This window comes from Amblyraja radiata, chromosome 19 (assembly GCF_010909765.2).
Source record: "Amblyraja radiata isolate CabotCenter1 chromosome 19, sAmbRad1.1.pri, whole genome shotgun sequence".
NCBI lineage: Eukaryota > Metazoa > Chordata > Chondrichthyes > Rajiformes > Rajidae > Amblyraja > Amblyraja radiata.
The window spans coordinates 13743484-13770089 of record NC_045974.1 but is presented as its reverse complement, the minus strand read 5'-3'; the positions used below and the strand labels follow the sequence as shown (position 1 = coordinate 13770089).

The 26606-nt window shown below is 48.7% G+C and overlaps 1 protein-coding gene across 2 annotated transcripts in view; it reads right to left on the bottom strand.

Annotated features, from left to right (window-relative positions):
* Positions 1-1639: 1639 nt before the first annotated feature.
* Positions 1640-26606, bottom strand: part of trim24 (tripartite motif containing 24) — a 109640-nt gene continuing 84673 nt past the window's right edge. The window contains exons 11-19 of one of the 2 annotated variants that reach the window (XM_033037724.1): positions 23469-23651; positions 17489-17624; positions 15952-16024; positions 15330-15501; positions 12834-13171; positions 8530-8662; positions 5474-5551; positions 4033-4185; positions 1640-2038 (exon numbers count right to left, since the gene is read on the bottom strand). In XM_033037724.1, coding sequence (XP_032893615.1) covers positions 1814-2038; positions 4033-4185; positions 5474-5551; positions 8530-8662; positions 12834-13171; positions 15330-15501; positions 15952-16024; positions 17489-17624; positions 23469-23651 — 1491 coding nt within the window. In that variant the 3' untranslated portion in view covers positions 1640-1813. The remainder of the gene's footprint in view (positions 2039-4032; positions 4186-5473; positions 5552-8529; positions 8663-12833; positions 13172-15329; positions 15502-15951; positions 16025-17488; positions 17625-23468; positions 23652-26606) is intronic. The other variant, XM_033037725.1, reaches the window with a different exon arrangement.

Here is a 26606-nt window from a genome sequence, read left to right as displayed (position 1 = left end):
TGTCAGCGGGCTTCGTGCCTAAGGGCTGGCGAATCTCATAAGGTGACAGAAAGTACCATTAGGTTTGCCAGCCGGAATCTCTTCATGGGTTCGGCATTTGTGGCCATGTGTCGAAATCCCAAACTACTTGCAGGCAGTCAGTTTGCCATGGAATTCCTGGCACTTGCTGCCAAGATTCATCCCTGTTTATCAACATACCTGCGACTGTAGACTGTGGCTTGGCACCTGGACTATAGATGATGCAGTGGAACGTGCACGAGTTGCAGACAGAGTGGCGCCCTCTATAACCACACTGAAAGATAGTATTACAGTCCATTATTCTCAAATTAAACACTGGGGTAAATAAATGGTGACGCACCAATTCCAACTATATAGTATCTGTGGCGGTCAACATCCCAGCCTGCTGTGCACCAGGGTGTTCGGACGTAAACAACGTCAGGCAGCTGAGGTGGCGGCAAAGGTCCACAGACAGGTGTTTGGAGGGGGAAAGTGAGGGAGAAATTTGAAGCAATTTCACAATTATTCACCCCCAATCTTACCGTGGATTCTTGGTGTAACTCCCTTTGCTTTAGACTTTTTATTTTATTTTATTTTATTATTTATTTCGAACAGAATAAAAGAAAAAGCAAGTGTGAAACAGCATACAAAAAACAAAACAAGAATATTTATAAAGTGTCATAAACAATATCTATAAATTAATGAAATCGTATGTGTCCGAAAAGGAGCAGGAAGAAGCCAAAGCTTATTAATTCCCACCCCTTATTCAACTGCTTGTAATTATCTTATACAAATTTAGCAGCTATATGTACACCAGCCATTATATGTACACCAGAGATACAGCGTGGAAACAGGCTCTTCGGCCTACCAAGACCAGCGATCGCCCCCTACACTGGCACAATCCTACATACTAGGGTCAATTTACAATGTCACCAAAGCCAATTGGCCTACAGACCTGTATGTCTGTGGAGTGCAGGAGGAAACCGGAGCACCCGGAGAAATCCTAGGTGGTCACAGGGAAAACGTACAAACTCCGTACAGACAGCAACCGTAGGCAGGATCGAACCCGGGTCTCTGGCGCTGCAAGGCCGCAACTCCACTGCTGTGCCACTGTGCCACCCAGGGTCTGGGGACAACAGTAAATTGTAAGTGGTGGGCCCAACTCACTAACATCTGAGCCGCCAACTTGAAGACAATTCAACCCATTCTGCACGCTGCTTATTTTCTCTTTGGCACTGTTTGTTGTGCTCATGCATGGTCTGATTTGACTGGATAGCACGCAACACAAAGTTAATCACTGCATAGCGGTGCGTATGACACTGCTAAAGCGATAGCACCACACCAAGTGGGAAAGACTGGGTCAGCCTTTCACTTTCTAGTAATGGAAAGATCAGTCGGAGAAATTGGAAGAGGAAGGGAGAGAATGTCCCTTGCAATGACCAAGGGAGATAAAGGCAGGCTGACAGTGGAGCAGGAGACGTAATGACTGCCCTATTTTAGGTGCTTATTGTCGCACCAGCCCTGATTTTCCAGGGGAAATCTAACCCCTCATTGAACGAGATAATGAGTCACAGTTGAAATCCTACTTGTTTTGCCAGCCATCGCTGAGTGTTTCAGAAACAAACAAGCAGACAGACATGTCTGTGAGGTAGCAGAAATGTATTTAATTTACCACCTGCTGGTTTGTAATTCTAATACAGAATAGTGTTCATCGACTAACTAGATATTTCAAGCATTGTTTCTCTTAAATATCATTTTCCTGATACAAATATTACAGTCCTCGGCAAGTCTATTCAATGAGAGAATCCCTTTGCCGTCACTTGATGAAGATGGGGCTCTCTCTTCCTTTGGAACGCTTTCTCCGGGGCTGGACGACATCTTCGTCGTCTTCCTCCGAATCCACGTTAACCATCGTGCGCTCGGAGTCGGCCTTAGAGGGCGGCGGCGGCGGTGGGAATATCCTACCCGGGAAAAGAGCTGCGACCTTCACCTCGAAGTATTGTGCCAAGGTCCTTCCAGCGTGGGCGACTTCAGACTCAGGCTGCAAAAGTTTCGTTAAGTTTAGAGATACAGCGCGGGAACAGGCCCCTTGGGTCCACCGAGTCCGCGCCGACCAGCGATCCCCGCAAATTAACACTACCTTACACGCACCAGGGACAATTTACACTCATACCAAGCCAATTAACCGACAAACCTGAACGTCTTTGGAATGTGGGAGGACACCGGAGATCTCGGAATAAGGCCACGCAGGTCACGGGGAAAACGTACACACTCCGTACAGACAAGCACCCGTAGTCAGGATCGAACCCGGGTCTCCGGCGCTGTAAGGCAGCAGCTGCGCCACCGCGCCGCTCCTGAACGGAGGCAAGCGCGATTTAAAGGCTAAGGCTATTCTGCTCATTCGTGAAAGGCAGCAGACATCTTCTGACTTACGGTCGTGGAGGTTCCCGTTTGTTGAGGGAAGGAGGGAAGAGGAGGTGGGGGGAAATATGGATGATGTTAAGTCACCGAGCGGTTTAGGAAGGGGAGAATGAGGACGTTAAGGGAGTGAAAGCGTGGAACAAGGCACGACAAAGCAAAGGAGGAGAGACAAGGCGGTCATGTTACCAGATTAATAATCTGGGGAGAATTCCATTCACATCATGGCGTCTGGGGATTTGAGATCGTTAACTTAATAATACGCAATAATAAAGCAAATATGTGACGGATAAAACAAGTCAGGTGAGAGTGTGAGTCGTTCATCTCCCAACTCTCCAACATATACAAGGGAGAAGTCAGGCGGGAAATAGAATTCTTTACACTTGCCCGGAGGTGTGCAGCACTCATGAAGTTCAATCCAATCCAGGTCAAAGGAATCCATACAGTTCACAGCTCAGCCAAGGTGTATTGTAGCTACACTGTGCAGTATTTACAAGGTGTACAGCAAAAGCTTGCTTAGACTTCTCTGAAATCATCTTTTAATGTTTAGTTTAGTTTAGTTTAGTTTAGAGATACAGCGGGAAGTCCGTACTGACCAGCAATCCCCGCACATTAACACAAGCCTACACACACTAGGGACAATTTACACTTATACCAAGTATACAGAACCAAGCCAATTAACCTACAAACCTGTACGTCTTTGGAGTGTGGGAGGAAACTGAAGATCTTGGAGAAAACCCACGCGGTCACAGGGAGAATTTACAAACTCCGTACAGGCAGCACCCGTAGTCGGGATGGTACCCGGGTCTCTGGTGCTGTAAGGCAGCAACTCTACCGCTGCGCCACCATGCCACCCATCTCCCAAACCCATAACACCTCCATCTGCTATTGGATCCTGACCAGGAAAAATATGACCGTTCTTGGGTCAAAACGTGGACTACTTTCACTGCATGGGGTTGAGGGTGGTAGCTCACCACATTCTTTGAGAGCAATTAGAGATGGGCAAGAAATGCTGGCCTTCCCAATGTGCCCCAGATGCCCTGAAAGCTGGGTTAACAGCCGAAGAAGGTGACATGAGGGAAATTTTAGATATGCAGAACACGTGAATAAATGCTTTATATCAATAAAGGCTATCTAACCTATCTAATTTATATCCCAAACTGCAACCAAGCACAAGGCGCAATTCTGAACGTCAACTTTTTAACATTTTTACTAATCACTTTTAATGTAGCCAAAGTATACCCAAACACCTAAATTCAGAAGTTTGTTGTACCAAGATCATAATTTGGTCTTTTTTTAGTGTCGGAGCCGTTGGAGAATGCAAGGAGTTTGTCACAGTTCCCCAATAGGCATCTGGAAGTGGTACAAAGTCACACATACACACATGCAGGCACGCACGCACCAGCAGGTAGGCATGCACACAGACAAATGCACGCATGCACTCATGTACACACACAAACATATTGATATACTGCCTGATAAGGCAGACAAATGCACATAACAGAGAATGGAAAGCAAAGTGGGACAACTACACCCAGCTGTTAGACTTCAGTGTGTTAGTTCGAGAGTGTTGAAGCTGAAACCTGGCCCGTGTTTGCGCTTGGAATTGCCTCTTACCTCATTGAATTCCCCACAGTTCTTAAAGATCAGCCTGATATCTGCCACAAAGTCCTCGGCTCTCTGATAGTGCTGTGCGTGTTGCTTCTGCAGTTTACTCTTCACAGTGCACATGTCCATTGGCTTCTTTATAATCTTGTAGTAGTCAGGAACCTGCAAACAATGAGCAGCTGCCGCTTAGTGCCAATGAAGCTGTGGTCACAGGGTGTGTGCAACTGATGAATAATGTGGAAAAGCTCAAGTATTACAGTTAAAGCACCAAAGCTGAACTCAATACTTTGAAATCCGGTGGACAGGAATATCCTTTATGTTTAGTTTAGTTTAGTTTAGAGATATAGCGCGGAAACAGGCCCTTCGGCCCACCGAGCCTGCACCAACCAGTGATCCCGTACATTAATACTATCCTACACACAATAGGGACAATTTACAATTATACCAAGCCGATTAGCCTACAAACCTGTACGTCTGCGGAGTGTGGGTGGAAGCCGATGATCTCGGTGAAAACCCACGCGGTCACGGAAGGAACGTACAAACTCTGTACAGACAGCACCCGTAGTCAGGATCGAACCGGGGTCTCTGGAGCTGTAAGGCAGCAACTCTACCGCTGCGCCACCGTGCCGCCTTCAGGAAAGGGAAGCCTACCTGGATCATACGGCACTTAAGGCTTTGGTAAAATCCGGCTGGCCATTTCCCTTTCAGATTGCTTCAAGAAGAGTTGACCTGCTTGCAAACCTATATAAAAGAGGACAGGAGACCTTCCCCCAGAGGACGAGATCTCTGCACACCTTCTAGTTTAATTTAGTTTAGAGATACAGCACGCAAACATGACCTTGGGCCCACCGAGTCTGCACCGATCATTCATCACCCGTACACACTAGTTCTACATTATCCTACTTGCTCACCCACTCCCTACACATCAGGGGCAATTTTTTTCTTGAGAGGCCAATTAAATTTTTCTTTAGAGGCCAAATCAATTTTTCTTTAGAGGCCAAACAGGTACTTGCTCGAATGGCCGAATGGCCTACTCCTGCACCTATTTTCTAACCTACAAACCTGTACATCATTGGGATGTGGGAGGAAACCGGAGCATCCGGAGGAGTGTGACCGCAAGGGTTTTCTCCGGGTGATCCGGTTTCCTCCCACATTATAAATATGTACAGGTTTGTCGGTTAATTGGCTTTGGTGACATTATAATCCGGAGAAATCCACAGGGAACGCGTGCAAACACCACACAGACAGCGCCCGATGTCGGGAACGAACCCGGGTCTCTGGCGCTGTGAGGCAGCATCTCCACCTGCTGTGCCACTGCGCACTTTATGGACCATTTTAGGTGTGGTCCAACATCCCGACACAGCGAAGGAAAGGCTCGCTGAGTGTGGCACGGGACCATGTGCGGGCAGGGACTCGGGCCCTTTAGGACAGAAGGGACACAGGTACTTACAACGGAAGCAGGAACTGGTTCTTGGAAGGCAACGCTCATCTCATCACAGTACAAAGAAAGCAGCAGGTTCTCGCATTTCTGTAAGAAACACATTACTTGTTACTTGGAATCATAGTCATTCATTGTCCATGTTCCTGTCCAAATGTCTTTTAAATGTTGTTATAGTATCTGCCTGAACTACCTCCTCCGGCAGCTCATTCCATATATCCACCACTCTGTGTGTGACTAAGTTGCTCCTCAGGTTCCTATTAAATCTTTCTCCTCTCACCTTAAACCTATGTCCTCTGGTTCTTGATTCCCCTACTCTGGGCATCTACTCTATCTATTTCCCCTGTGATCTTATATACCTCTATACGGTCACTCATCATCCTCCTGTGCACCAATGAATAGTCCTAGCCTGCCCAACCTCTCGCTATAGCTCAGGCCCTCAAGTTCTGGCAACATCCTTGTAAATCTTCTCGGCATTCTTTTTGCTTACAACATATTTCCTATACCAAATGTACTTGTTACTTTCCAATGGAAAGGCTCAGTAACCTGGTCCACATTCTCATAACATCTCTTTATCATTTAACTAGACTAAGTGGGACCTGTTGGGTCCCAGCATCACACGGAAGGGCTGGTCACCAACGCAATATTCCACCTCTCCACCAATTCCAATATTGCTCGCTAGTGGGGGGGGCTTTCTGTTGCGCTAGTATGGGTGTTGCGGGCCGAAGGTACTGGTTTCCAGAGGGTTAGTATAGACATTGTGGGCCGAATGGATTCTTGGGCTGGCAGCCAACTGTTGCAACGATTTTAAAAGCCAAGCCAAGGCAAACAATTTAGCTGCAGCCACTTGACAACCAAAATTTATTTTGTGAACGCAAACATTTTTTAAAGGCGAGGCAAACAATTGGGCAGCAGCCACCTTACAGCCGCATCGAGGGGATTCAGGGGAATAGACGTGCGTTCAGTGGTATTCGTAGCTCAGAGAGCCGTGACCCTCTCGCTTCCTGGGTCTGGCAGAGTGAGGGACTACACTTCTGGGTTTTATGGTCCTTCCCCCCTGCCACCAGCGGGGGCAGCAGAGAGAATGGGGAATTTTTTTTAAACATTAATATATCTCTGATTTTTCATCGATGGGAAAAATCCTCCGATCCCGGAAGGCGGAGGGGGGCTCTGAGCGAGGTGGCCAAAAATGATGGCCGTAGGTGGCGGCGTTCTCTCGGAAATCGCAGCACAGTGGGCCAAAAGCGGTCAAGATCAGACTTTTAATAATATAGATATCTTATTACAGTCCACGATGTATTGCTGCAGAAATGTTGGGATCGAGGCAGCACGTCAGCTACCATCAACATCACAGAGTGTTGTTAAGCCATGATCAGAACAACTCACCTCATCTTCAAAATAATTATTTCCAGCTCAAATGGTCTAGCAGGTCTTAGATTTCATATCTGATCCCCAAAAGATTGATTCTCAAAGATCCTAACACTCTCTGCACCGTACTGATGGCCAAGTAAGACCTTCAAATGAGATTTCTACCACTGACGTTATGAAGAGGTGAGAATGTACAAACTACGTACAGGAAGCACCCCATAGTCATGATCTAACCCGGGCCTCTGGCGCTGTAAGACAGCAACTCTACCGCTGTGACACCATGCCGCCCCGGTTACTCCAGTCTATTCCCAAATCCCAACAACGCACAGATATGCAGGTGAAATGACCACGGTGAATTGCCCCCAAGTGTGCAAATTTAACCCCCGTGGTTAAATCTGGGAGGAATTGATGAGAACATGAGAAGAATAAAAAACTAGGATGGGTGCAGTTGAGTGCTTGGATGTCGTTGTGGGCTTGATGGGCTGAACAATCTGTTTCCATGTTGTCTCATTCTGTGCAGCATGAGGAAAGTTGAATTGAACAAACACGGCTTGTATCTGCAGGAGACACAAGAAACTGCAGATGCTGGAATCGTGAGCAAAGTGCTGGAGGAATACAGCAAGTCAGGCAGCATTTGTGGAGTGAATGGACGGACGACGTTTCGGGTCGTGTGTTAAGAAGGGTCCCAACTGGAGGCGGTGTCCGTCGGTTTCCTCCGTAGATGCTGCCTGATCTGCCGAGTTCCTCCAGCACCTTGTGTTTTTGTACTTGCAGGAGGTTGGAAGAGAGGGGATTTGATTGAATCATACAAGATGTTGAAGAGTCTTGACAGGGTGGGATAGGGGAGGGAGCTGCCTCCCATGGGAGAATCTCACATCTGGTGAGCATATGTACTTATAGGGGAACAAAGCCTCAATTATTCCCACATGGCACCTTTTGACACCACTACATCCCCCTCAGCACAGCACTGGTCTGTCAGCCTCGATCACGGTCAAAGTTTGAAGTGAGTCTTGAACCCACAATTTTCCAGTGCAAAACCAAATAAGACACATTTAACATAAGAGGCTGAAATGTTTCATGATGAATGTTTCATGATGAATCTTATGTCAGTCAAGTTTAGTTTTAGTTTTAGAGGTGCAGGCGGAAGCTGGCCCTTCGGCCCACTGAGTCTGTGCGGACCAGTGATCCCCATACACTAACACTATCCTACACGCTAGGGATAATTTACAATCTTTACTGAGGCCAATTAACGTACAAACCTGTACGCCTTTGAGAGTGTGGAAGGAAACCAGAGCATCAGGAGAAAACCCACACGATCACAGGGAGAACGTACAAACTCGGTACACGCAGCACCCGTAGTCAGGATCGAACCCGGGTCTCTGGCGCCGTAATGCCCCCGTCCCACTTAGGAAACCTCTGGAGACTTTGCGACCCACCCAAGGTTTCTGTGCGGCTCCCGGAAGTTTTTGTCAGTCTCCCCACCTGCTTCCACTACCTGCAACCTCTGGCAACCACCTGCAACCTCCGGGAACCGCACGGAAACCTTGGGTGGGGCGCAAAGTCTCCAGAGGTTTCCGTTCAGGTTTCCTAAGTGGGACAGGGGCATTAGGCAGCAACTCTACCACTGCGCCACCGTGCCGTCCAGTGTTCATGCTAGTGTTCAGTTCTTCTGCACTGCTCATTTTTGACGGGACACATACCCTTTGATCAACTGGGGGCATCTCCGGAGCCCCCGCTACTTTTCGCTTCTCGCCCGCTTGCCACTGCTCGTCGCAGTCGTACGTCACCCCGGGGTTCACCAGGTCACGGCAGAACGTACAGATCCACTCGCCGCTGAGGGAAACAAACAGACTTGTTCAGTTTAAGAATAAGGGGTAGCCCAGTTAGTACTGTGATGAGGAAAAAACTTTCACCCAGAGAGTTGTGAATCTGTGCAATTCTCGGCCACAGAAGGCAGTGGAGGCCAATTCACTGGATGTTTTCAAGAGCGAGTTAAGGGCCTGTCCTTAGCTAAGTTCGCGGTAAGTTCGCGCTAAGTACGCGCAAAGTTCGCGCATGACGTAATTTACGTCAAACTCACCAATTAGCTGGGCAGGAGGCAGATCGACTGAATTTGGACGTCGCACGGCGTCGGACGGTGACGTCATCGCGCAACGGCACGCCGGGTGGTGACGTCATCGTGCAACGCCATGCGCTAGGCGTACGCCGTCAAGACGCTGCGTAGGACATTAAGATGCTGCATACGACGTCGAGACGCTGCGTACGGCCTCAATGCGGCTGCGGGCCGACAGGCCGTTGGCGCGCGGGATTTTCGAACACTGCAAGATTTTTGGAGCCCCACGCGATGTCGGAACCAGCCCCGCATAACTCCATACGCCTCCACCGATCAAAGTGGGACCGGCCCCGCGAGGCAGTACGCCTCAAGCGACCACGTTTGGTCGTGCTAGACGCATGCTATCGCATGCTGGTGGGACAGGCCCTTTAGATTTAGCTCTTAGGGCTAACAGAATCAAGGGATATGGGGAGAAAGCAGGAACGGGGTACTGATTTTGGATGATCAGCCATGATCATATTGAATGGCGGTGCTGGCTCGAGGGGCTGAATGGCCTACTCCTGCACCTATTTTCTATGTTTCTATTTAACAGACGGCACGTGAAGCCATTTTGGGGAAGCCACATCTGAGGAAGGGTGTGGGCGCTAGAGAGGGTCCAGAAGAGGTTTACGAGAATGATCCCAGGAACAATTGGGTTAATACGATGATGAGCGAATGACGGCACTGGGTCTGTACTTGCTGGAGTTTAGAAGGATGAAGGGGAAGACCTCATTGATAGTTTGCGGAAGACACAAAGCTGGGTGGCAATATTTGACGGGACACATACCCTTTGATCAACTGGGGGCATCTCCGGAGTGTGATGTGATCTGCGAGGAGGATGCTATGAGGATGCAGGGTGATTTGTTGTTTGAGTGGGCAGATGCAGTATAATGTGGATAAATGTGAGGTTATCCACTTTGATGGCAAGAACAGAAAGGCAGATTATTATCTGAATGGTGTCAGATTAGGAAACGGGGAGTTTCAACGTGACCTGGGTGTGCTTGTACATCAGTCACTGAAAGTAAGCATGCAGGTACAGCAGGCAGTGAAGAAAACTAATGGCATGTTGACCTTCATTGCGAGAGGATTTGAGTTTAGGAGTAAGGAGGTCCTACTGCAGTTGTACAATGCCTTGGTGAGACTGCACCTGGAATATTGTGTGCAATTTTGGTCTCCTAATTTGAGGAAGGACATTCTTGCTATTGAGGGAGTGCAGCGTAGGTTCACCTGGTTAATTCCCTGGGTTTTCATGGCTGACATATGATTAAAGAAGGGGTTGACAGGGCTTGTATTCGCTGGAATTTAGAAGGATGAGAGATTTTATAGAAACATATAAAATTCTTAAAGGATTGGACAGGCTAGATGCGGGGAAAATGTTCCCGATGTTGGGGGATTCCAGAACCAGGGATCACAGTTTAAGAATAAGGGGCAACAGAGGCACTTGTAAAGGAGCTGGCCAGTTACTCCAAAGATAGACATAAAAAGCTGGTGTAATTCAGCAGCATCTCTGGAGAAAAGGAACAGGTGACGTTTCTGGTCAAGACCCTTTTTCACGCACCAGGTAAGGAACTGCAGATTTTGGTTTACACCATCATTAGACACAAAATGTTGGAGTAACGCAGCGGGTCAAGAAACAACTCTGGAGTCAGAGAGTCATAGAGTGATACAGCTTGGAAACAGGCCCTTCGGCCCAACATCCCCGTACTGACCAACATGTCCCATCTACACTCGTCCCACCTGTCCGCGTTTAATCCACATCCCTCCATGTACCTGTCTAACTGTTTCTCAAACGTTGGGATGGTCCCTGCCTCTTGCAGTTTGTTTGAGAAAAGGAGTAGGTGAGATTTCTGATCGAGACCCTTCTTCAGACTGAGAGTCAGGGTGGAGGGATTCCTGTTTCTCATTTAAATGCGGAATTGGAGTTACCGGAAATGTATCATCAAAATTCAAAAGGAACACTGATCTCTGAGTTCTTGGCCTGAGAATTGCTGGCTGACGCTAAACAGAAGCTCAGCTCTTGGGCATGGGTTTAATGGTCACCCATTTCAATGGGAGCCAGTGTTCCTGTCTGATGCTCCAAACACTGCTCCCTCTTCAGCATTAGATTGCCAATCTCATTCAGAAAAGAAATAAGAGAACCTACAGTTAAAGAACAAGTGCAGTCCTGCCGGTTAGCTTTTGGCTATCCTGAAGGGTCATGCATACAATAATAATCCTTGAGCAACGACTGTAGTCAAGCAGGCAAGATACAACATGTGGGTGTTCGAGTCAAGGAGTGGGTGAGGTTGTTCCACCAGCGATCCCTGCACAATTATACCAAGCCGATTAACCTACAGTTGCTGTAAGGCAGCAACTCTATTGCTGCGCCACATGAAAAAGGGTCCCGCCCCGAAAGGTCACCTATCCATTTTCGCTAGAGAAGCTGTCGGACTCGCTGAGTCACTCCAGCGCTTTCTTGTCTATATTTAATGCAGTCAATCAGGCTGCAAAACTGGGTGAGGAAACACAAAGGCGGAGACTGTTGGAAATAAAAACCCACCAATGCTCTCAATTTACCGCGTCATCTCAACGTCCTCTGGTACCCTAGCACCGGAAAACAATTTGAATAGGATCTATCCTATTTGCATTTGAATGATTCGTGGCGAGCCACTTCTGCTTTCTCTTGAAGGACCTTGTTTCATAGAACGATGGCTTGTGTAAGGGGACAGAGACTGCATTTGCACAGCGTGCGATTTAGGGCACAGTTAAAAAAGGCTCCTAGTGCCAATACCAGACTCCTGTGCCAATACCAGGCTCCTAGTGCCAATACCAGTGTCCCATTCCACAGTCATCAACTCAATTGGGGCAACTACATCTACCAGTGTAGATGGGACATGTTGGCCGGTGTGGGCACGTTGGGCCGAAGGTTCTGTTTCCACACTGTAACACTCCACGGCGCTATATAATTAATATTGCGGCAAGAACGAGCCAGCGTTGCGTATTCCACGGAAAGTGACTTGCTCCCAGCTCTCCAAAGCCCGTCAATTATCTACAAGGCACTCAAAGCAAGTGGTTGACCAATTTTGACCCATGGACAACGTCAAAACTAGAAATTCAAAACCATTTGGTCAGCAGCCAATTTATTACACTATGGACACACTGCACAATGAACCCTTCCTCAAAAGCAACCCAACAGGCTTGGATAGGGTGGATGTGGAGATGATGTTTCCACTAGTGGGAGATCCCAGGACCAGAGGTCATAGCTTCAGAATTAAAGGGCGTTCCTTTAGGGAGGAGACGAGGGGGAATATCTTTCGTCAGAGGGTGGTGAATCTGTGGAATTCATTGCCACAGAAGGCTGTGGAGGCCATATCAATAGACAGTTTTAAGGCAGAGATAGATAGATTCTTGATTAGTACGGGTGTCAAGGGTTATGGGGAGAAGGCAGGAGAATGGGGTTAAGAGGGATAGATAGATCAGCCATGATTGAATGGCGGGGTAGACGATGGGCTGAATGGCCTCATTCTGCTCCTAACACATGAACTTATGAATAAATCCCAAAGCTCCTAACGTCCAAAGGTGGAAGAACAACGGCAAAGGAAAGCCCGTTTGCCTCGTCCCACTTCACCCTGAGTTGGAAAAGTATTGTCGTCATTGCTAGGTCCAAACCCTGGAATTCACTGCACACCCTCATTCTGGGAATACCTTCATCACAAGGATGGGATTGGATCAAGAAATGGACCACCATACCTTCTCAAGGCCGATTAGGTTAAACAGAAAGTGTTGGCCTTGCCAGTGAAGCCCACATCCCAATCACGAAATTCTAACGAAACTGAACGTCATTCAGAAGGCAGCTTTTCGTGGAGTGGCTTTACACTTGATGAGGCAAAAAGCCCTTATAAGAACTGGAAGGGGAAAGTTGACGCATCTTACCTTGGAAAAGCGAGGAGAGTGGGCACGTGGCAGACTAGATGGAAGACTTTGGGGCACTTCTCGCAGCAGAGCAGGTCTCCTCCGTTCTGACAGACAGCACACCAGTCTTCATTTGGATCGTCCTCTTTGCTGTTGTCACCTCCTGCCCGGAGCGGCTTGTGCGGGGTGCCGGAGGCCTGGGACTGCCTATCATTGGGGGCGGCGATATTGGGCAAGGGAGGCGCTGTGCTGTCCGGAGGGTCCCCTCTGATGGTGCCGTCTTGCTGAACGCCCACCCGCCCCTCCATCACCAACTTGTGGGGGGTGTAAGTCGCTGCGCTGTTCCGCTGGGTCTCCAGCTGGAAGGGAGAGATGAAGGGAGAGAGCAGGCGGAACAGGTTACAGCTGCTTGAAACTTCACAAGGACGGCTGGAGAAGAGATCAGTTTAGTTCAGGGGTACAGCATGGAAACACATCCATTCTCCCCACCGAGTCCACGCCGACCATCGAACACCCGCCCGCACTAGTTCTACGCTATCAAACTCTCTCATCCACTCCCTCACACACGAGGGGCAATGTAACAGGGGCCAATTGACCGGCAAACACGTACGTCTTTGGCATGTGGAGAGGAAACCGGAGCATCCGGAGGAAACCCATGCGGTCACATGTGCAAACTCCACATGGATAGCGCCCGAGGTCAGGATTGAACCCGGGTCTCTGGCGCTGCGAGGGAGGCAAGTTGCACAATGACAAGATGGCAGGATTGCCTCCGAGCTCCAGTGACCTGGCTTCCAACCTGATCTCCAGTGCAGTCTGTGTGGAGGAAACATAGAAACATAGAAAATAGGTGTAGGAGGAGGCCATTCGGCCCTTCGAGCCAGCACCGCCATTCATTGTGATCATGGCTGATCGTCCCCTATCAATAACCCGTGCCTGCCTTCTCCCCATATCCCTTGACTCCACTAGCCCCTAGAGCTCTATCTAACTCTCTCTTAAATCCTTCCAGTGATTTGGCCTCCACTGCCCTCTGTGGCAGGGAATTCCATAAATTCACAACTCTCTGGGTGAAAAAGTTTTTTCTCACCTCAGTCTTAAATGACCTCCCCTTTATTCTAAGACTGTGGCCCTATGTTCTGGAAAACACATTCTCCGTGACCACATAGGTTTCTTCCTACATCACAAAGGTGTATGAGTTGTTAGGTTAGGTTGCCACTATAAATTGCCACCGGTGTGTGAGTGAGTGAGTGGAATCTTGAGGAGAAGTGGAGGGGCGGGGATTGATTGGAATGTGGCTAGAATGAAAATTGGGATGAACACAGGGTTAGTGCAAGTGGATAGCAGGTGGCTGGCACGGGTTTAGTGGGCCGAAGCACCCAGCTTCTGTGCCACATCTCTCTACAACAAGACCACCACACCCTTTCAAGGCGCACACAGGCATAGACGGAGAGTGTTGGATTTACTCAGGGGTTCAGACAGAATCTCTGGAGGACATGGATAGGTAATCTTTCAAGCCTGGTCCCTACCTCAGACTCGACCTGAAACGTCACCCATCCATGTCCTCCAGAGATGCAGTCTGACCCGCTGAGTTTCTCCAGCACTGTGTTTTGCTCAAGGTTCCAGCATCTGCAGTTCCTCATTTCTGCACAGGCACATTGTAGTTCACATGCTGATAAAGTGATCCACTACATCTGTTTACACCGCGATGTGGAGTACCCAACCCACTGCCGTGAAGCATTTGATCCTCCGACTGTCACGGCTACACTCCACAGAATTTGGCTTAGGAAGTAGAAACAAAGAACAACAGATTCTGATTTATACCAAAGATAAACACAAAGTGCAGGAGTAACTCAGCGGGTCAGGCAGAGTCTCTGGAGAAAAAGGATGGATGACGTTTCGAGTCAGGACCGGTCTGAAGAAGGGTCCTGACCCGAAACATCACCCATCCTTTTTCTCCAGAGACGCTGCCTGGCCCGCTGAGTTACTCCAGCACTTTGTGTCTATCTTGGGCTGAGGAAGTTCCTGCCGTAATACCATCCACACACTGATCACTGGGCTGAGAGCAATGAGAAACCTGCCGCTGATGAAAATCAAGACCAAAACTGCAAAATCCCAATCAAAAAACAAAAAAATGCTGGAAATGCTCTGCGGGTCAGGCAGCATCTGTGGAGAGAGAAACAGTTAACCTTTTTTTGGCCCTTCATCAGAACAGTTCTTGCATGAAGAGTTCTCCCCTCACAGTCAAAATAACAACTGGAGTTGCTGGAAAGTTTCTGCTGACTGGTGAGTGAGGTGGTTGTACAGCACAGATTGAGGCCCTTCGGCCCATCCAGTCCATGCCGACCCAATTGACAACTTCTTGGATTCTGCACAGGTTATACAACTTTATGTGAAATAGTTTGAAAACACACAAATAAAAACTTAATAGCTTTGACTTTGACGAAGGTCGGTGTGGGCAAGTCGGGATGCTAGGCCTGTTTCCACGCTGTACAACTTTGTGACTATATGACTATAACTGACCAGGCTGGGATCCGTGGTCTCTTCTCCAGGCTCTTGCTTCACCACAATGATGGGGAAATCGCACAGGTTAACCTCCGACACCGGCTCCTGCTTCACTTTGATCGATTCAAGGCGAATGACCGGTGGCATCTGCTGAGGCTCAGGCCTCGATAGCCTGCCCGATGTGGTGCAGCTGCAAGAACGTGAGAGAAACAACGTTAGGCAGAGAGATGGAGGCAAGAGAAGAGTGGGGGGGGAGAGAGAGTGAGAGAGGGAGGGAGAGAGACAGAGGAAGAAAGAGAGGGAGTGGGGGAGAGGGAGAGAGACAGAGGGGGGGGAGGGAGAGAGACAGAGGAAGAGAGAGAGGAAGAAAGAGAGGGAGTGAGGGAGAGAGAGAGAGAGAGAGGGAGGGAGAGAGAGGAAGAAGGAGCGAGGGGGAGAGAGCGTGGGGGCAAAATATGGAGGGAGGGAAGGATGGAGGGAGAGATGGTAGGGAGGGAGAGAGGGAGGGAGAGATGGTAGGGAGGGAGGGAGGGAGGGAGGGAGGGAGGGATGGAGGGAGGGAGGGAGAGGGAGAGAGAGAGAGACTGAGAAAGATAGAAGGGAAAGTTATTGAGTAATGGGGTATTTCACAGGTTCTCACCTCCCTCTGCTGCCAGTATTGGAGCTGCTGGAAGTGTGTCCATATCCATGCCCACTGGTGACCATCACTGTCCCTGGGGAGAGAGAGAGAGAGAGAGAAAGCCTGAGCATAACGTGCCAGATACTGAATACTCATTGGTGCCCCTATCGCAGCGCTTGCAGCTCAGGCGAGTGTTTTATTGTGCAAGAACTTCAGAGGAACCTAATCCCAATCTTGTCCTGAGTGGCCACCATTTTGTTGTGGGCCACACAAATATGAGACCAGAACTCGCAACATTAAAACGCTAGCTAGAACATGCATTGACCTAAAGGTGTCCTCGTGCTAACTGCAGGAGGACTGGCTGACTTTTTGCAAGCCCGTCCAGGTCACAGGCAGAAGCCTGGCGGAGATCCATGGAGAAGAAGGAATGCCTTACTTTCCGCTCTCCAAAACCAGTGAAAAATAACACAACGGGAGGTGTGTGGTGCAAGCAGGTAGCAGTTGTCTGCATCAGTGGGCTTGGTATTTCTGCATCAGTGGGCTTGGTATGTCTGCATCAGTGGGCTTGGTATGTCTGCATCAGTGGGCTTGGTATTTCTTCCAGCAAGGCCGTCAACCATCCACAAGCAGAAACATTTTATATAGAAATAGATGTAGACATGTGCGGCGCGGTGGCGCAGCGGGAAAGCCGCTGCCTTACAGCACCAGAGACCCGGGTTCGATCCTGACTACGGGTGCTGTCTGTACGGAGTTTGTACGTTCTCCCCATGACCTGCGTGGGTTTTCCCCGGGATGTCCCGTTTCCTCCCATACTCCAAACAAGTACAGGTTTGTAGGTTAATCGGCTTGGTGTAATTCTAAATTGTTCCTAGCGTGTAGGGTAGGATTATCGTGCAGGGATCGCTGGTCGGCACGGACTCTGTGGGCTGAGGGGCCTGTTTTCCCGCTTTGTCTCTAAACTAAACTAAACTAAGATATAAGCCAATGCCGTGCCAACGCTAAAACATTCCTGACTCCAGTGTCAGCAACAGGTTTCAAAGTTTGTCACCAAACTCTTTTCTGTTGATGCCCCGAGTTGGCAAGCGACCTAATTGTTTCATTTCAGGTTAGTTTATTGTCACGTGTACCGAGGTACAGTGGAAAGCTTATGTTGCGTGCTCATTGTGTAATTGTGAGAAACATAGAAACTATAAAAAATAGGTACAGGAGTAGGACATTCGGCCCTTCGATCATGGCTGATCATCTAAAATCAGTACCCCGTTCCTGCTTTCTCCCCATATCCCTTGATTCTATTAGCCCTAAGAACTAAATCTAACTTTTGAAAACATCCAGTGAATTGACCTCCACAGCCTTCTGTGAGAATTCCATAGTTTCACAACTCTCTGGGTGAAATAGTTTTTCCTCATCTCAGTCCATAATGACCTACCCCCTAATTCTTATACTGTGACCCGTGGTTCTGGACTCCCCCCCCAACATCGGGAACATTTTTCCTGCATCTAGCCTGTCCAATCCTTTAAGAATTGTGGATGTTTCTATAAGATGGTTGGAGCAGACTTACCAATGTGTCCGGGCGATGGTGCGGAAGGAGCGGGAGAAGGGTTTGTGCTGGTTGCTGATGGCCTTGCTGGTGAGCAGTTGCCGTTCTTTTCTCTGACCAGCAAGCTTTCCAGCAATACTGTCCCTGCATCGTCCAGCTGCAGAGCGAAGGGAACAAAGAGCTTTAGCACTCGTTGCTGCGTTTTGGAAGATAGAAGATCAGTCCATCACATGGCCCAACCTTTGGCGTTGCTGAGATATAACAGGCGGGGGAACAAGTTGCAGAGATTTACCCTCTCTCACGACAAGATGTCACGATCAATTTCACATTATTGTTCACGTTCACAAGTTTCTAGTAGAATTAGGCCATTCGGCACATCGAGTCCACTCCGCCATTCAATCATGGCTGATCACTGCCTCCCAATCCCATTTTCCTGATTTCTCCCCATAAACCGTGACATCCGTTCTAATCCTGGACTGACTCTGGACTCTGGTCCTGACCACGGGGGGGAAATGGAGGAGGACTGGCCAAATTTTGTGCCTTCCACCACAGTGATGAAAGCTGTGGTGGATGTTTGTGTTACAGTTTTATTGTGGTTGTGTGTTCTTTATTATTGTATCGCTGCAGACAACCCAAATTTCCACCAGCCTGGCTGTGTGGCAATAAATTATATCTAATCTAATCTAATCTAATCAAGAATTTGTCTATCTCTGCCTTAAAAATATCAACCGACTTGGTGTCCATAGCCCTCTGTGGCAAAGCGTTCCACAGATTAACTACCCTCTGATTAAAGAAGTTCCTCCTCACCTCCTTTCTAAAAGAGCACCCTTTACTTCTGAGGCTACGACCTCTAGTCCTAGACTCTCCCACCAGTGGAAACATCCTTTCCACATCCCCCACATATAGAACGTGGCAGCAACTGTGGGCAAATTGCCTGCGTAGCAATTGCACTTCTAAAGTAATTCAAAAGTGTTTAGGCAATGAAGCGATGGAAGATAGGACATGAAACTTCTGATTTCTCCTTCTGCTATTCACCTTTAAGTCTTACGGGAAGTGATAGGAGCGACTTCTGAAAGTGCGGGACCGTTGTTTGGTCTCGCTCAGGACATTTCAGTGTCATGTCCAATTCTATAAGTAAACCTACACGCATTAAAAACTGAATTATGCTCTCCTCATTTAGATGGCAAACCTGAGTCTTCCTCTATGAAGAGGGAGGCACCACACTGACCCGACACGAATGGACTCTCAGCATTCTGCACAGTAGTCTTTAAGAGCTCCATCTTACTCTCTCTTGAAAACATCCAGAGAATTGCCCACCATTGCCTTCCGAGAATTCCACAGATTCACAACTCTCTGGGTGAAAAAGTTTTTCCTCATCTCTGTTCTAAATGAGACATACTGCACACGCAAGGGGCGGCAGATGCTGGAAATATGCGTAGGACCGGAGTAACTCAGCGGGTCAGGCAGTAACTCTGCGGAGGACTTGGATAGGTGGCGTTTCAGGTCGGGACCCGTTTCCCAACCCGAAATGTCGCCTTGTCCGTGTCCTCCAGACCTGTTGTTACTCCGGCACTTTGGGTTTCGAGAGACAAATGCAGCTTGAAATAGCATCCTCTCAAACGTTACAATCGAGGCACATACTCCAAAGCACCGCCCATCCTACAGAATAGGTACGTGCAAGGTAGCTGCAGGTGGAAAATAGTTTTCATGCAAAGCCGATCTCTTTATCCGAGATCCACAGCAGCGGGAAAACAATACTCTCTCCTCTGGGACTGGAAGCCTGCATGGCCTAGCTCTAGCGTGGTGTCTATATCTAAAATCCATTGATCCCCACCATCTCTCTGACCTGCTCTCCACCACTCTCCCCCTGGACTCAACCCCCATCTCACCTGATGATCTCACAAACCATCTCAACTCCACCTTGTCTACCTCCCTCAACACTCTGGCCCCCCTCAAAACAAGAACCGTAACTTTCAACACATCCTCACCCTGGTACACACCTGCACTTCGTAAACTGAAACAGACTGGTCGCCAACTCGAACGACTTATAAATAAATCATCTCTCACAATCCACCTTGAAGCTTACAACCTCCACCTCACTGATTACAAAGATGCCCTCATTGCTGCAAAATCTGCCTACCTCTCCTCCATATTCACTGATCCCTGCCTAAACCACAGAACCCTCTTCTCCACAGTGGGCAACCTCCTCAAGCCTCGAGCCAACACTCTCCCTACCTCTACTCCGGTTCTCTACAACTCATTCCTCCACTTTTTCGCTGATAAAATCAGCACCATCTATCAATCTTTATCCCCTGTACCCGACTCCCCAGCATCTACTCCACCACCTACCAAGGCCCCTCCTTTCAACATCTCCACTGACCTCCTTACCCCTCCTCCACACTGCTTCCTCTCCCAGTTTGACCTGGTCACCCCTATTGAAATCTCCAAACTCATCAGCTCTTCCAAACCCACTACCTGCTCCCTCGACCCTCTCCCCACTCCCCTGTTGAAGTCCTGCCTCCCCGTTCTCTGCCCCTACCTCACTAATCTCTTCAACTCCTCATTGTCCCAAGGAATTGTCCCCTCCGCTTTCAAAACTGCTGCTGTCACACCAACCTTAAAGAAACCTGGTCTTGATCCCTCCTCTCTCATTAACTACCGCCCAATCTCAAACCTCCCCTTTCTTTCAAAAACCCTGGAGCGTCGCAACTTCATTCCCACCTCCTTGCGTATAACCTACTTGAACCCCTCCAATCTGACTTTCACCCCCTCCATAGCACAGAAACTGCTCTCCTCAAAGTCCTCAACGACCTCCTCACCTCTGCTGACACTGGTTCCCTCAACATCCTCATCCTCCTCGACCTGAGCGCAGCCTTCGATACAGTGAACCATAACATCCTGCTCACCAGACTCAAAGACCTCGGCATTGAAGGCTCTGCACTCAGCTGGCTCCGTTCCTACCTTTCCAACAGATCCCACTTCATCTCTCTCCACAACCACACCTCTGCTACAGCCACAGTCACTCAAGGCGTTCCCCAAGGCTCCGTACTCGGCCCCCTCCTCTTCATCATCTACATCCTCCCCCTTGGTCAGATACTCCGCCACTTCAATCTGGACTTCCACTGTTACGCTGATGACACCCAGATTTACCTTGGCACCAAATCCCCCCACAACCCCCCCTTCTCCCATATCAACTCCTGTTTGTCAGCTATAAAAACCTGGATGCAACATAATTTCCTCAAACTCAACAGCGATAAGACAGAATTCCTCCTCATAGGCTCCAAAGCCACACTCAGCAAAATCAATAACCCCATTCTCACCATCGACGGCACCACTGTCTCCCCATCTCCCCAGGCCCGCAACCTTGGCGTGATCTTTGATTCCACCCTCTCCCTTGAGCCTCACATCCGCCATGTCATTAAAACCTCCTTCTTTCATCTCCGCAACATCACCAAACTCAGACCCTCTCTCACACCGCCTGCTGCTGAAAGACTCATCCATGCCTTCATCTCCTCCCGACTGGACTATTGCAACTCACTTCTCCTTGGCATCAGCTCCACCTACATCAACCGACTCCAACTGGTCCAGAACGCAGCCGCCCGACTCATCACCCACACCAAATCCTGGCATCACATCACTCCAGTCCTCAAAAATCTTCACTGGCTTCCCATCTCCCACCGGATCACCTACAAAATCCTGGTCCTCACCTACAAAGCCCTCCACCATCTGGCCCCCCCCCATATCTCACTGACCTCCTCTCCCCCTACCAACCCTCACGGTCCCTCAGATCCACATCAGCCGGTCTCCTCTCCATCCACAAGTCCAACCTCCGCAGTTTTGGGGACAGAGCCTTCTCCAGGGCAGCTCCCAGGCTCTGGAACTCCCTCCCCCAACTGATCCGCAATTCCGTGTCCCTCACCATCTTCCAGTCCCGCCTCAAGACCCATCTCTTCACCTCTGCCTATCCTTAGCCCCACGTCCCCGTCCCTTTTCATCTGTGCATTAATTGCCTCATACTGTGTTTTGTATTGAATTCTGTCTTTACTTTGTGTACTAGTCATGTCTCTACTATTTATTTCATTCCCCTTACATGTTTTTCCTCTACATGCTCAATTTTTGTAAGGTGTCCTTGAGACTCTTGAAAGGCGCCCATAAATAAAATGTATTATTATTATTATTACAGGGATACTGATTCCCTCGTTCCACTTCACTCTTAGTCATAGCACTGAGGCCAATGCCACAAAACAGTTGGAGTGGCTCCAATGGATTATGTGAGTATTGACCTATTCAGTGACACCCCCCCCCCCTCCTCTTCAAGTATTCCCGGGTCATGGCCAATAGTGAAAAAAAAACTTGGCAGTGAACAAGATAAGCTAAACCTAATGTGTTGGAAGGAACTGCAGATGCTGGTTTATACCAAAGATAGTCACCGAAGAAGGATCTCGACCCAAAACGTCACCCGTTCCTTTTCTCCAAAGGTGCTGCCTGACCCGCTGAGCTACTCCAGCATTTTGTGTCTACCTTAAGCTAAACCAACGTAGAATCGTGGATTAAGGCGAGAGGGAGAAGATTTAATAGGAACCCGAGGGGCAACATTCGCACTCAGAGGAGGGTGGCTACTGTAGACTGTATGTTGTATGAGCTGTAGAATGAGCTGCCAGAGGAGGTTGTGGATGAAGGTACTATAACAGCATTTAAGACAGTTGGACAGGTGCACAGATAGAACAGGTTCAGAGGGATATAGGACAAACGCAGGCACATGGGACTAGCTTAGATGACACATCTCAGTCAGCATGAACGTTGGGCTAAAGGACCTGTTTCTGTGATATATGAGTCTATGACTAAGGGTAAGGAGGAGCTGAAGAATTTGATGTGGGATAAGGTTGGAATGGTTCTTTGACATTTTTAAAACACTGAATTCTCTCTGCCCCTCCTCCAGTATTACTATAATCTCTCCAACCACCCTTCTATAGGACTAATGGCCATATTATTGGGTTTCAGTGGCATCTTCGTTTACACTGGCTTTATGGAGCTGGCAGTAGATTTGAGCATGTCTTCACACATTCTAACTGTGCAGAAAACTGGTGGACAGCTGTCCTCCAGTTAGACCTAAAATGAGTTCCCTATGATGTGCAATGACGAAGGTTACACGGTGACTGTTGTTAAGACAGGAATCCCACCCAAAACTGTCTGTCTCACTACAACTCCTTCAGGATGCATTTTAAATCCTACCTTCCTGATCAACCTTAAAACATTCGCACAGCTTGATGTCAAACAGGGCGGCACGGTGGCGCAGCGGTAGAGCTGCTGCCTTACAGCTCCAGACACCCTGGTTCGATCCTGAATACGGGTGCTGTCTGTACGGAGTTTGTACGTTCTCCCCGTGACCTGCGTGGGTTTTCCCCAGGAGCTCCGGGTTCCTCCCACACGCCTAGTACGTACAGGTTTGTAGATTAATTCGGCTTCGGTAAAAATTGTGAATTGTCCCTGGTGTGTAGGATAAAGCCAGTGTACGGGTGATCGATGGTCGGCGCGGACTCAGTGGGCCGAAGGGGCTCGTTTCCACGCTGCATCTCGAAACTAAACTAAACTTTAACGTAACAAATGGAAAGAGAAAATGCTGGATATAATCAGCAGCTCAAATGGCGTGTGAAGAAAGAGAAAATAGAATTACTGCAACTGTTCAGGTTGTGGACCCTTTGGCAGCAATGCTTAATATCCACCTGAACCAAGAGGACAGGGAGACAGGCTAATGTCCACAATGGTCACCTAGTATGAAGCAGGCACTCATAGGCTTTCATAGTGGTTGCTGCATGATATGTGTCCACTGGACTAATGGGCAACAAAGCTGGAAGGATGGGGTACTGCCGAGTATATAACTATAACGCTTTAAAATGGGTTCAATTCCCACACCGCCCCTCGATACAAGTTCAAATCTTCTGAACTAAACCTCGATAAAGGGTTTTCACGCCCTGTTCCCTTCAGCTGTGTTTGCTTTTACCTGTATCTGTGGAATGTCAGGAAGACGGGATAGATGTTCGGGGCTGGTAACTGATGGGAGCAGCTCGACCATCATGAGCGGGTTATTGGAGGCAAATCCACCAGTTGCAGTCACAAAGGCCATGGAGGAGTAAGAGGGGCTTGCAGTGCTGGCTACTGGGAGGGTTCTTGAGTTCCCAAGATGCTGAGGAAAATGGGGCAAAAGGGGACAACAGTGAAACGCACACAGCTGGTTCCGAGATACAGTGTGGAAACAGGCCCCTCGGCCCACCGACTCTGCGACGATCAGCGATCAACGCACACTAATGCCACCCAACACACACCTGGGGCAATTTACAATGATACCCAGCCAATTAGCCTGCAAATCTGTTCGTCTTTGGAGCGTGTGAGGAAACCGGAGCTCTCGGGGGAAATCCACGCAGGTCACGGAGAAGAACGTACAAACTCCGTACAGACAGCACCCGTCGTCAGGATGGAACCGGAAATCTGGCGCTGTAAGGCAGCAACTCTACCCCTGCACCACCATGCCGCCCTTTTAGGTTAAACATGGGGCTCCTCCGGTCTCGAAGGAACAAATTCGTAGACCAATATACATCGACTGCGCTTGGTGCGAGGTGACTCCCGGCCCTTGGTTCAAGCTTGTCACACTGAACGTAGTCAGTTTAGTTAACTGTCACGTGTAGCGAAGTGCAGTGAAATGCTTTTGTTTCATGCTAACCAGTCAGCAGAAAGATGATACATGATTAATGTTGCATCAAGGGTGACTTGCAGCTTTGGGGGCAGCTTGGTTGCAAGTATTAAATGTGCCCAACTATCTCAAGGTCCAAAGCCACGATGGGAAGCACAATGGTGACGGGATCTAGGGAGTGGGCAGGGCCGAAGATGTCCTGCTTGGGTTGCTCCCAGGCCTGGCTAAGCCGGCCATCCGCCAGTCGCGGCGCCAGGCGGAAGAGGGCCTTGCCCGAGCCAGATGCCTGCCCCCTTTCCGGGGTAACGTCCGCGCCTGGGTGGTGTTAGAGAGGGACATAGATTTGTAGTAGTTACTTAGTATATTTGTAAGGATTATAACATAGTTGCTTGAAAATGTAGATAATTTGATGATTTTGTAATATGGTGGTGGGTGTGTCACCACGGTTTGGTTTTATATCATGATCGTAATTAAATAAATCCTTTTTGATACAGCCACAAAAAAAGGGAAACACAATCGAATGCCCTCATTTCCTTCATAACAGTCTTCAACCCGCTGGCATTGAACCGTATGTTGTGGTTTGGTGGGCACATTGGCGCACATAACCACAGTCACCAGGTTACTATAATCCTTGCGCTCCCATAGCGGGCAGCAATTGAGAGTTTTGAGACATTCATTTTTTTATTATAATCTTACCAAAAGCAGTGCAAGTTCTCCTCACAATGAATGAATGAAAACTTTATTGTCATTCAGATATACACCTAGACACAGTGCACCTTGAACGAAATTTCGTTGCATTTGACTCTCCAATCAGGTAAATAGTAAAAGTAAAAGTGCTAGGTGCGTCCATAAAAATGCCTCATGTGCATGGTTCTGTAAAATAAATATATATAAAAAGTTTTTAAAAAGTGTCGATATTTAAAAAGTTCTAGCCTCGGTTTTGTTGATTGTTCAGTAATCTTATGGCCTGGGGGATGAAGCTGTTGCAGAACCTGGTTGTCCCGCTCTTCATGCTGCGGTACCTCCTCCCAGAGTTAAGCAGTATAAACAGTCCAAATTGTGGGTGTGTGGGGGCTCTGGTAATGCCCTTAGCTCTAATCAGACAGCGCTTGTACCCCATGCCCATGATGGAAGGAAGAGAAGTCCCAATGATTTTTTCCGCTGTCCTCACCACTCTCTGAAGGCACTTCCAGTCCGCAGCTGTACAGCTGCTGCAACACATAGAGATGCAGCTGGTCATGACCGACTCAATTGTGCTTCTGTAGAAAGTGGCGAGGATGGGAGGGTGGAGGTGTAAACTTCTCAACCTGCGGAGGAAGTACAACCGCTGCTGTGCCCGTTTTGCCAGAGATGTAATGTTTGTGGACCAGTTTAAGGTGTCCGTTATATGCACCTCCAGGAACTTGATCCTTTTCACCTGCTCCACTGCTGAGTTGTTGATGCAAAGTGGAGTGTGACTGGGCTGAATTTTCCTTCTGAAATCGACGACAATCTCCTTGGTTTTGTTCACATTTAGGAGAAGGTTGTTCCTGCTGCACCAGCTCACGAGCTGTTCCACCTCCTCTCTATATGCCTGGTCGTCGTTATTGCGGATGAGGCCCACTACTGTTGTGTCATCCGCGTATTTGATGATATGGTTAGTAGTGGACTTGGCGACACAGTCATGTGTCATCAATGTGAAGAGCAGCGGACTCAGGACCCAGCCCTGAGGGGATCGGTGCTCAGTGTGATGACCGAGGAGGTGTTCTTCCCCACCCACACAGACTGGGGTCTTTCAGAAAGGAAATCCAGGATCCAGTTGCATAGTATGGTATTGAAACCTAGGGGTGCCAGTTTGCTCACCAGATGCTGGGGGATTATCGTGTTAAATGCTGAGCTGAAATCGGCTTGCGAGGCATGAAGCTTTCTTTTGTGCCGCCTAAACACTCTCCTTCCTCTTTTTTAATTGTTTCTGGGACAACAGCCCTTCTGGCATTGTATTTCCCTTCCCCAAAGGCTATCTACATATTATATTCTCCTCCGCACTCCGCGGCAGAGTGCCAGACACCCGGGTTCTATCCTGACTACGGGTGCTTGTATGTACAGAGTTTGTACGTTCTCCCCGTGACCTGCATTGGTTTTCTCTGGGACCTCACGCTTACCTCCCACACTCCATAGGCGTACAGATTTGTAGGCTGATTGGCTTGGCATAATTGAAAACTGTCCCTCGCGTATGTAAGATAGTGCAAGTGTGTGGGCATCGCTGGTCGGAATGGACTCGGTGGGCTGAAGGGCCTGTTTCCGCGCTGTATCTCTAAACTAAATTAAACAAATGCCACGGAGTGCAGTGCCTCAGTGGGAAGGGCGGAGGCGGGGACGATAGCTAAAGTTCCAATCGGTCGATCAGTCTCTTTATCAGGTTGAACAGGACTGTATGGGGACCCGTCTGGTGCAGCTGTGTGTCTCATCACT